Source organism: Hibiscus syriacus, unplaced genomic scaffold, assembly GCF_006381635.1.
Source record: "Hibiscus syriacus cultivar Baekdansim isolate YM2019G1 unplaced genomic scaffold, ASM638163v2 tig00112523_pilon, whole genome shotgun sequence".
In the NCBI taxonomy this organism is placed as follows: Eukaryota; Viridiplantae; Streptophyta; class Magnoliopsida; order Malvales; family Malvaceae; genus Hibiscus; species Hibiscus syriacus.
In genome coordinates, this window is record NW_024063355.1 from 679,489 (window position 1) to 690,191 (window position 10,703).

Below are 10,703 nucleotides of genomic sequence, written 5' to 3' on the forward strand. Positions count from 1 at the left end.
TTATTTTTTCGAGTTGAAGGGTCACATTGATCCAAAAAAATATGATAAGAGCCACATTGATTTTTTTTGGGAAAGTTCAGGGACCTTGTGTGCCTTTTGACAAATTTTATTGAAGTTAAAAGTAAAATTTGAGTGTGATGAAAACAGAAAACATCTAAAAAGTATAAAATTTATGATTTACCGAAAGCTAAACAAAAGGGAAATTCACCTGTCACTCTGATCAATTTAAGTAAATTTCGTGTCAAACATGTAATTTTTCCTAAAAAGGAGGGTATATAAATACTCATCGCCCACATCGCCCACATCGCCTACCGCATTGGCCCCTCCTATTAACACGATCTCCTATATCTCTCCCCGATAGCCGTCTCTATCTTGTATCTTCTCTATCCATTATTGTGATAGATCAATAAGGCTCCAGTTTTCCTCAGCTGATCCAGGTCAAGATATAAGTGCCGATGATTTTCCATATTTTTTGTTAGATCTCTTCCGTTTGCATTGATGTAACCTGATTTTGCATGCACTGATTTTATATTTGTTTTTTTCGCTGCTCTTGTTTGAGAAATTAACAGATCAAGTTTTTAAAATTTTGACGTTTTCGTGTTGCATGTATCGTGTTGTAATATTAAACGATGAATTTTCGATCGTTTTGATGAAGTTATTATTCTGATGTTACAGATCTGGATTATTTTTCTTTAATTGTGTTATTTTGAATTTGCAAGTATCTTTGTTTATAGAAATACCGATTTAGTGTATGGAGTGTTTGTTGATTTTTTTATGTAGATCTTAGCTTTTGACGATGGCGACACCTGCAGCTGGTGGCACGGGATGGTACAAAGGGAGAGTCAAAGCAGTTCCATCGGGTGATAGCTTGGTGGTAACGGCTTTGACCACTAACAGGCCTGGACCTCCGCCTGAGAAAACCATTACCTTGGCATCTCTCATTGCTCCTAGACTGGTAAAGCTCATTCGAGTGCAAGTTTGCTTCTGGCTTGGTTCCTATTAAATTTATGATTCGCATGTTTGACTTTTTCTTACCGATTAATTTATTTTTTGTTTGGATAATGATTTTGTTGGATGAGAGTTGTTTTTGAGAGTTTTACTGGTTTATGTGTTTTGACTGTATGATTGCGAAGATCTAAGATAAAAATTTCCGGTGCATGTCTTCTGAGGAAAACTTGGAGCTGATGTTTTATTTGCTTTTCCTTTTTGTCTCATTAATAGGCCCGTAGAGGAGGTGTTGATGAGCCATTTGCCTGGGACAGCAGAGAGTATTTAAGGAAGCTCTGCATTGGAAAAGTCTGCTTCTTTTTAATTAATTGGTCATTGTTTTACTTGTTATTGGTGGCCTTTGATTGTTTAAAAGGTTTTGTGGATCTAATTAATTTATTCTGTTCTCAGGAAGTCACTTTTAGAGTTGAATACACAGTACCGAGCATAGGCCGAGAATTTGGGTCTGTTTATCTCGGTGGTGACAAAAATGTGGCAATGCTTGTTGTCTCTGGAGGCTGGGCAAAGGTAATTTGCTTTTCGGTTTGTAAAAATAGTTGGAAAAGGTTAATTCCCCCATATTTCTTTTGTACACAGACTGACTGAGCCTTGCTTGTACAGGTTAGGGAACAAGGACAGCAGAAAGGGGAAGCGAGTCCTTTTCTAGCTGAATTGCTACGTCTTGAAGAACAAGCCAAACAAGAAGGTTTGGGCCGATGGAGCAAGGTAATCTTTTCCCCCTTTGTGAAAGCCATTACATATTTGACTCACTGATCTAGCAAAGGGTAGTTTTTAAATGAGCATGGTCCTTGTAATTGCGAATGTAGGTGCCTGGTGCTGCCGAGGCTTCTATACGTAATTTACCTCCATCTGCCATTGGTGACCCAAGTAACTTGGATGCCATGGGTCTTCTAGCTGCAAATAAGGGCAGGCCAATGCAAGGTATTGTTGAGCAGGTTCGCGATGGCAGTACTGTTCGAGTCTATTTACTTCCAGATTTTCAGTTTGTGCAAGTCTTTGTTGCTGGCATCCAGGTATAAGATCTAATTCATGACCTTTTTCTAATTTAATTTTTTGGTTATCATACGAGTTTGTCTTTTTAATATCTTACCCTGTTTATTTAGGCCCCATCAATGGGTAGAAGGGCTGCTGCCGAAACTGTTGTCGAAACAGATTTTACTTTAGATGAACAAAATGGAGATGTTTCAGCTGCACCGGCTGCCTTAACATCTGCACAGAGGCTCGCTGCCTCGTCGACAGCTTCTGCTGAAGTTTCCCCTGATCCCTTTGGACCTGAAGCAAAGTATTTCACAGAAGTTCGCTGTCTGAATAGAGAAGTGAGAACAAATACTTTAGGATGACTTGTGTTCATTCATTTTGAATGGTAGACTAAATTCAAGGTTGTTTTTGTAGATACGTATTGTCCTTGAAGGTGCTGACAAATTTAGCAATTTGATCGGGTCAGTTTATTATCCTGAAGGTGATACAGCCAAAGACCTCGCTATGGAGCTTGTGGAAAATGTATGTTCTTGGATTTTGTTTTGCTTCGACCTTAAAATATATTCTAATGAATGATGTCAACTTTGAACTATGCCTGAATTTTTTATACCCTCAAAACATCAGTTTCTTGATAACAATGATTCTATGATCATGTTTCCTTCCTAGATAATTTTGTACACTTGAAATATCTTTTAAAGATTAACTTTTTTTTTAAATAATGCTTCTTTAAAAGATTTTATAAAACAGGATTAACTTGAAATATCTTTAATCTTTGATTTCTGTTCTCTAAAACAAATTGTTAATTTTTTTCTTTGAATGTTTTGGTTTAGCTCTCTAGCATTCCTTCTCTTTCCTAACAACTATGGACACTTGATAACTAAAACTGTATTATGTAATTCCATGGGTTTATAACTAAAACTGTTTCTTGGTCAAGCAGAGTTCTTTTCATCCATATATTTTTATGAAACAAACTACGCATGCATCCTTTTCTTGAATTCGTGTTGATATATTTTGAGTTCTCTCTCCCTCTCCACATCCCCTCATCTATCATCCTAACCATTTATTCTCAAATAAAGGGTCTAGCAAAATATGTTGAGTGGAGTGCAAATATGATGGAGGATGATAACAAGAGGCGGTTGAAGTCTGCAGAACTTCAAGCCAAGAAGGCTCGGCTGAGGATGTGGACAAACTATGTACCACCAGCTACAAACTCCAAGGCAATTCGTGATCAAAATTTCACAGGAAAGGTAGTAGAATTAATTTCTTATGTTATTTGTATTAGCAAGTTATTGCTTCTGTAATTATTTATGGTGTATAATTTCTCAGGTTGTGGAGGTTGTTAGTGGGGACTGCATTGTTGTGGCTGATGATTCTATCCCTTATGGAAGTCCTCTTGCAGAGCGCCGAGTAAATCTTTCAAGCATTAGATGTCCAAAAATGGGCAATCCTCGTAGAGATGAAAAGCCAGCTGCTTATGCCCGTGAAGCAAAAGAGTTTTTAAGAACACGGCTTATTGGAAAACAGGTTTGAATACTTTTTCAATTCTTATTGTGGTAGTGTTGAACATTTATTTATAATTTGTCAACTTGCTTTTGTCAGGTGACTGTACAAATGGAATATTCCAGGAAGGTCACCATGGCAGATGGAGCTGCTGCTGCTGCTGCACCTGGAGATTCAAGGGTAATGGATTTTGGCTCAGTTTTGCTTATGTCTTCTATCAAGGGTGATGGTGATGAGGTTGCTGTTACAACTCCATCCACAGCAGGCAACCAGCAACCTGGCTTGAATTTGGCGGAGTTGGTCGTTGGACGCGGCTTTGGCACTGTGACAAGACATAGAGATTTTGAGGAAAGATCAAACTATTATGATGCCCTTCTGGCTGCTGAATCCCGTTCTATTTCTGGAAAGAAAGGCATTCATTCTGCGAAGGATCCTCCAGTCATGCATATACAAGACCTTACAATGGTTAGAAGTTTCTCCTTTTATGTTAATTATTTCTTGACGGAATATTTCTATATCTTGTCTGAATTCCAACTTCCATATATGTCTGTCTTGTCTAATACCAGGCATCAGCCAAGAAAGCTAGAGATTTCCTGCCATTCTTGAATCGGGGCAGGATTCCAGCTGTTGTGGAATTTGTCCTAAGTGGTCATCGTTTTAAGTTACTGATCCCGAAGGAAACTTGTAGTGTTGCCTTTTCATTTTCTGGTGTCAGGTGTCCTGGTCGTGAGGAGCCCTACTCGGATGAAGCCATAGCACTGATGAGACGAAAGATCATGCAGAGAGATGTTGTGGTATCATTCTTTCTCTGTGAACTACTTGTCTGCCATTTCGTTTTTGTTTTGTTTAATGTATGCTTTTCTACATAGGTTGAAATTGAAACTGTTGATAGAACCGGAACATTTTTGGGATCTTTGTGGGAGTCGAAAACCAATATGGCTGTGACGCTCCTTGAGGCTGGCTTGGCTAAGCTACAAACTTCATTTGGAAATGATAGGATTCCTGATGCTCATCTTCTTGAACAGGCTGAGCAATCAGCCAAGAGGCAGAAGCTTAAAGTAAGAAGCAGTTCGTTTCTTTTTCCCCATTGTTCTTTTGGTAGTGCTAGTTGAACTGTTTGTATTTATTTATCTTTGCGCTTCTATTTGTAGATTTGGGAGAACTATGTTGAAGGAGAGGAAGTCTCCAATGGACAAGCCGCTGTCGAAAGCAAACAAAAAGAACTGCTACAGGTGCTCTAGGAACTCAACTAAACAGTGCTTTCTAACTAACATGAACTGGCGAATTACTTTTTCTTGTTATTTTCAGGTGGTTGTTACAGAAGTATTGGGTGGTGGAAAATTTTATGTCCAGACAGTGGGAGATCAGAGAGTATCAGCTATTCAAAAACAGCTTGCATCTTTAAATATTCAAGAAGCTCCTGTGATCGGTGCTTTTAATCCTAAGAAGGGTGACATTGTCCTTGCTCAGTTTAGCATGGATAATTCCTGGAATCGTGCAATGGTTAGTTCCATCTACTTGGTTTTCAATCCTTTATGTTTTTATTTTTTCAAAGCGCCTAATCTTCCTTGTGACTTTGCTTATAAAATCTGTGGTTGTAACACCCTAATAAGATTTAAATGCCGACTGAAGGACGAGTTCTGTTTTTAAACATATTCAAAATTGATGATAGATAATGTGAAAATGCATAAGGTTCTCTATGTAACAAGATATTAGGAAACATGGTTTATATTTTAAATTTTTTTGGGGTTGGCTTTTTCATTTTATGCTTGTCTGTATGCATGCTTGTTATTCATCTCTGTATGCCATTTGACATGCTTTTGTGTTCCTCCTTTCTCTTGTGAAGATTGTCAATGCACCTCGAGGAGGAGTTCAATCTCCAAATGACAAGTTTGAAGTATTTTATATTGATTATGGAAATCAAGAGGAGGTCCCATACAGTCAATTACGACCACTTGATCCTTCAGTAGCGGCATCTCCCGGGCTTGCTCAGTTATGCAGTCTTGCGTTTCTTAAAGTTCCAAGCCTCGATGATGAGTTTGGTAGCGAGGCTGCTCTGTTTTTGAGCGAGCAGACATTGGGGAGCTCGCTGCCGTTTACTGCTATGATAGAAGAAAGAGATGTTTCCGGTGGAAAAGTCAAGGGACAAGGAACTGGCACCGTTCTCATTGTAACTCTCGTTGCTGAGAAGTCGGACCTCAGCATTAATGCCGCAATGCTACAGGTTTGATTTGAGTAGGACATGTAGGGCATATTATTGTACCATGCTCGTATATCACTTATTCACTGCTTGGTTACTGTTTCAGGATGGATTAGCTAGGCTGGAGAAAAGGAAGAGGTGGGAATCCAAGGACAGAAAATCAGTGATCGACAATTTAGAGAACTTCCAGAAGGAGGCAAAAACCGGTAGGCGTGGCATTTGGCAGTATGGAGATGTGGGGTCGGATGATGATGAGGATCTCCCTCCTCTTTCGGTGGCCGTTGCCAAGAAGACGGGGGCTGCTAAGCGATAAAATATTAATAATTTTATCAGTTCAGATAAACCCGAACAGAATTAAATTGGGAGTTGGGGTTACCCCAATTGAGTTCTTTTAGTTATATAGGTAGTAGTAAGAATATCTAGAAGAGATTCTCAACGTAAACTTGCTTAAATGTGACTTTTTTTTTGGTAGCCAGGCTGACATTTGTTTTGAACATGTTTAAATAAGCTGAACTGTCGCGTTTCTGTTCTGTTTCCATGCGAGGGAGACATTAGAGACAATTTTGCCCCCGTTAAGAAGAGTTACTTTATGGATATATTTGTGTATTTTTAACTTTAGAAGCACGTGTGTGGTGAGTGTAGTAATTGATTTAGGGTTTGTTTGTTTGTCTCTTAATGGAACCATTCAATGCTGAACTGTTCAGCATTTAACGCGTTTGTTTTGCACATCTGAATGATTCTGAATGATTTTGTGTTGTCTGATTCAGCAAAATAGTGTTGAATGATTAGCACAGAAGTACATTCTGAATAATTCAGAGTTATTATCAAACATCATGTCACATTTAGAGTTAATTCATACAGAGTTTTTAAATCATTCAATATTTGAATTATTCAACGCTTAATCATTTTGAAGTAAACAAGCAGCCTCTTAGTAATCATATATGGTCGCCGGTGGATTCGCAAGAAATTGACACGGTTATAACCATCAGGAGACATGAAATTTCTGTCCAAATTTGAGGTAATATCTGTTCAGTGCAGAATCTTTCTTATTCTATCATATAAATGGGAAAACAATTCTTCTTTTTTTAATCACTTGGGTCGATAAATGGGTCCAGTAATTTTTAAAATTTATTATAATATCAGACTACTAAATTTGATAACATAAAGAAAAAGACATCAAAGCCATCATTTTAAGATACAAGAGATAAATACTATATTTGACAAGAACAACTCAAGGTTGGGGTTTTATGGTACTCCAGTATAATTAATTTTCTTTTTATGTGAAATATGTTGATTTAGTCTTTGGTCAACAAGAGCTTCCAATTAATTTACAGTATCTTTGCAATACCCAAGGTTGCTTGGTTATCGTACATGTTTGGTCAGCTCATAACTAATATAGATGGCCGCTTGGTTATTACAAGCTTAACAATCTTTCCTAATTTCATGTCCAGTTTTTTCATTACTCGCTTGATTAATATCACTTGTCAAATTGTTATTTTCTCTGATACATTGAATATTTTGAATAAGATAAACTTCCATCTTTTATCGTTAATAGCATAAAGAAAAGTCTAAACTTAAACTCATAACTAACCCATACTATTTTTGGTCACTAACCTATAACTTCTCGTCCCATAATATTTTTTCAACAACACACGTAAATAATAGATTTAATTTTTATTTATTACTTTGATTCTTTTATATCATTAAATTTAATTCTATTGTCTTTTTATTGTTCAATCTTGAAAATATTACAATTAAATTATAGTATAATAACTAAATTTATAATTTATATGTAGTAAAATGTTTTGGTAAAGAGAAAAAGCCTTGTCAGATTGAAATTTATTGTCGAAGTCTCAACAACCATGGCATCCATCGGGTTGCTTGAAGTTAATTGACAAAAGCCATGCTTTGGCAGTCATTTCATAAATAAACTTCAAATGCTCAAACCGTGCTTAGGCAGTAACAACAAAACGTCTCATCTACACTCTCTTCTTTCATTCACACCTCTGCACATTCGGAAGTGAAACCAAAAAAAATCAACAAATACCAACCAAAATAGCAAAAATTTTGCCCAAAAGTGAAACTTATAATCACCAGCAACGCTCTCTTCTTTTTCTTCGACATGTTTCAAGTTTCACGTCTCCTCCGGCGGGGAGCACCGGCCGTTTCTTTGTTCTCTTCCTCTCCACCTTCCTTCTCTCCGCTGCTTCCTTGATCCTTTGACGTCTCAGCGACCTCTGTTTTTTTCTCTACACTCGGCTGCACACATCGTTATCGAATGAGTAATTCAAACCGAAACCAAAACACAGTTACCATTCACGGCGTGTTCGGAAGACTCACTTGTTTCTTCCCACCAGAAATGAACATGAAGAAAACCGTGACAATGAGCACCACAATTGAGACCAGGAGACCTATGGTGAGGTTGGGTTGTTTCTCAGCCCTCTCAACTAAATCCTAAAAGAAAAAAACTCGACGTTTTATTCAATGATATCCGCTGATTGAAACATTAATTTGCATATGAAAGAACATGTTACAGAAAAACTTACGAGGATTTCAAGTTTGTATGCGCTTAAGAAAGGAATATCAGCAACCTTGTATATGACATCGAATACCTTCTTCTGCAAGAAAGGTATAACCAACTTTAAGTTATAAAATCTTGAATAACAAGAATGCATGCAGATGCATTACCTGGAAACCTTCAAGCTCGTCCGAACCATCGGCTTCTTCAGCCTTCAGTTTTCTCCTTTCGATCTCGAATTTCGGCTTCCATTGCGTATCCCGATATGACTTAGCAACCTTCTCGTTTTTGGCTACCAAAATATTGTCAAACAATATACCGTCTTGCATGGTCCAAATCTCAATACCAATTGCAGCAATAGGCTCAAAGTCAGGCTTGTCGACCTCAAAGTATTTCGGGTTTGGGATATCCCGAGCCTTCCAAATACCGTTGTAATTGGGGTTGTCAATTAGAGGAGGATTCCATTTTCCCTTATAATCTGGATTCGACTTCATCGGTCTCTTCCATTCACCACAACCAGGGGCTGCTGCACATTTTGGGTTATCGATTTTGGGGGCCTCCCATTCACCATCCTCTTCATCGTCCCAATCATCAGGCTTGGATGCCTCGGGATCATCTATCTCCTCAGGCTCATTGTCTAACCACCCTTCCGGTTTTACAGCCTCCTTATCTTCAATTTCCATAGGTGCATCCTCATCCCAATCATCTGGCTTCACAGCGTTTGGATCAGGAATTTTGGCATCATCATCCCAGTCCTTGGGTTTCTTATCATCTGGGTCCGGAATTGTCTTAGAAGGGATAAGTGGAGGATCAAAATCGTCAGCTGAGAGGAAGTTCGCCTTCGCCTTCTCCTGTCCATCAACCAAAATTCTAACCTCGTTGTTATGCCTCAAGATGGCAGTGTACACATGAGTAAGCTTGTCCGATGGAACGACCGGCGGGTTACCGAGATGATGCTCAGCAAATTCCCCACTTTTAGGATTCTTATGCTTCAGGATGAAGTGCACCTTGTTTGTTAGCCCACATTTGTCGGGTCCAAACATGATAGCGTAAGGGGATTCATTGTCGAAGTCCTCAGGCTTCCATCCTGACCCCTGAGGTCTAAGGTATTTAAGATATGCACCACCACATTCAAGTCCGTTCTGGAAGCGAGTCTCGAACTGAAGCACAGTGGTCCCATCCTTGAGACCCAAAGGTTTATCGAGCTCTTTCACAATTGCATACTTCCGTGCCTTCTCACTCACGAGAAGCCCGTAGTCGTCGTGCCCTTCGCTCTTTGAATGCTTCCATACACCTGCAACCCGGAAAACCACATCGATATACATGTCACCCCGAAAAACATCTAATAAGAAGATCATATAACAAGGTCATTTCGAAAAACGTGTCGATAACACAAACGATACATCCGGAGGTTCAGACAACCTCAATCTCCAACACGAAATGGCACAAAACAGAAAACGAAAAAGGAAATCACCTTTATAATCATCTTTACTGGAGAGAGTCCATCGCCCATCGAATGGCTCTTCAAATGAATCATAGAATACCTATAGCCAATGCAAACAAACAAAAATCACACTTTTTTTATTAAAAAAAAAACAGATTAAAATAGCAAATCGATGTGAATATAATTATATAAAAATAAATTACCACATCATCATCACCATCAGCGGCGAAGCAGAGGAACTGCACTGTCGAGAATGCTAGGAAGAGAAGCAGCGCAAAACGCCCCATTATCATCAATCGAAAACTTAAACTGTGATTATGATTGAAAATCTTTTCCTTATATATATATATATATAGATTGCTTTAATCTGAATCTAAATCTAAGACTAAAATCAAAGCTGTAACTGTATTCTGCTGAATTTTGAAGATAATATCCGTTGCAGTGGACGTAATGCCACGTGTAACAAATGAATCATTAATTCCCACGTAAGCCCAATCGGCAACAGAGCTTATGAAGGATATTAGTATATGATCTTCTTAATTGACTTTGGTTCGGGCCAAGGCCCATTGGCAAACCCAACGGTTTCAACATAATCCAACTCTATATCACCTATTTTAATATTTAAACTTTATTTTTTAAAAACTATATTTAATGTTTAGTTTTAATTTCATTTTAGCATCTCACTGTTAAAAACTTAATGCTTTTAGTATCTAAACTATTAATTTTATTCTATTTTAGCACCTAAACTTTAAAAAAAAATTAAAATTTAACGTTAAATTTTAAACAAGATACTAAAATGAAATCAAAATTTAAACTTTAGGTATGATTTTGAAAAAAAAATGAAAATTTATGTATAAAGCGAACCAAAACTAATAGTTTAGATACTAAACACGTAATTTACCCTTATGATAATAAATTTGTCTAAATCTTCTGTTGGTGTTAACTTTGGACAATAATTAAATAAATTTGAATCAAGATCAGAATAAATCCAAATAAAATTTGTAAAATACACATTAATAACTTGTATACGATAAAACTCAAATAGGCGTGAACTT

At 37.6% G+C, this 10,703-nt stretch overlaps 2 protein-coding genes across 3 annotated transcripts; one reads left to right on the forward strand and one right to left on the reverse strand.

Moving 5' to 3' along the window:
* The first annotated feature begins 330 nt into the window (after positions 1 to 330).
* On the forward strand, positions 331 to 6,282 carry LOC120181365 (ribonuclease TUDOR 1-like). Of its 2 annotated transcripts, none has more exons than XM_039186519.1 (17): positions 331 to 437; positions 781 to 955; positions 1,222 to 1,296; positions 1,399 to 1,515; positions 1,609 to 1,713; positions 1,815 to 2,021; positions 2,112 to 2,324; positions 2,401 to 2,508; positions 3,063 to 3,233; positions 3,313 to 3,510; positions 3,586 to 3,951; positions 4,053 to 4,280; positions 4,356 to 4,544; positions 4,638 to 4,718; positions 4,795 to 4,989; positions 5,333 to 5,710; positions 5,793 to 6,282. In XM_039186519.1, the coding sequence occupies exons 2-17, from the start codon at positions 797 to 799 to the stop codon at positions 5,997 to 5,999; spliced, it is 2,997 nt and encodes a 998-aa protein (XP_039042450.1). In that variant the 5' UTR covers positions 331 to 437; positions 781 to 796; the 3' UTR covers positions 6,000 to 6,282. The 2 variants fall into 2 exon arrangements, with proteins under 2 accessions (XP_039042450.1, XP_039042451.1); XM_039186520.1 differs by having other exon boundaries at positions 5,803 to 5,963.
* Positions 6,283 to 7,577: 1,295 nt separating this feature from the next.
* Positions 7,578 to 10,068, reverse strand: LOC120181311 (calnexin homolog). Its single transcript, XM_039186475.1, has 6 exons — positions 9,852 to 10,068; positions 9,679 to 9,748; positions 8,375 to 9,498; positions 8,233 to 8,304; positions 8,027 to 8,140; positions 7,578 to 7,945 (listed from the first exon to the last, which is right to left on the reverse strand). Exons 1-6 carry the CDS (start codon positions 9,939 to 9,941, stop codon positions 7,814 to 7,816), a joined length of 1,602 nt encoding a protein of 533 aa, XP_039042406.1. The 5' UTR covers positions 9,942 to 10,068; the 3' UTR covers positions 7,578 to 7,813.
* Between the last annotated feature and the right edge of the window lie 635 nt (positions 10,069 to 10,703).

What these genes read in the sequence shown, in the direction of transcription:
- LOC120181365 (XM_039186519.1), top strand. Translation starts at nt 797, where the DNA reads ATGGCGACACCTGCAGCTGGTGGCACGGGATGGTACAAAGGGAGAGTC. An exon ending in CACGGCTTATTGGAAAACAG is followed by an intron (nt 3,511 to 3,585) that starts GTTTGAATACTT and finishes TGCTTTTGTCAG; the next exon opens with GTGACTGTACAAATGGAATA. An exon ending in TTAATGCCGCAATGCTACAG is followed by an intron (nt 5,711 to 5,792) that starts GTTTGATTTGAG and finishes TTACTGTTTCAG; the next exon opens with GATGGATTAGCTAGGCTGGA.
- LOC120181311 (XM_039186475.1), bottom strand. Translation starts at nt 9,941, where the DNA reads ATGATAATGGGGCGTTTTGCGCTGCTTCTCTTCCTAGCATTCTCGACA. An exon ending in ACGAGCTTGAAGGTTTCCAG is followed by an intron (nt 8,305 to 8,374) that starts GTAATGCATCTG and finishes CCTTTCTTGCAG; the next exon opens with AAGAAGGTATTCGATGTCAT. An exon ending in CATACAAACTTGAAATCCTC is followed by an intron (nt 8,141 to 8,232) that starts GTAAGTTTTTCT and finishes TTTTTCTTTTAG; the next exon opens with GATTTAGTTGAGAGGGCTGA.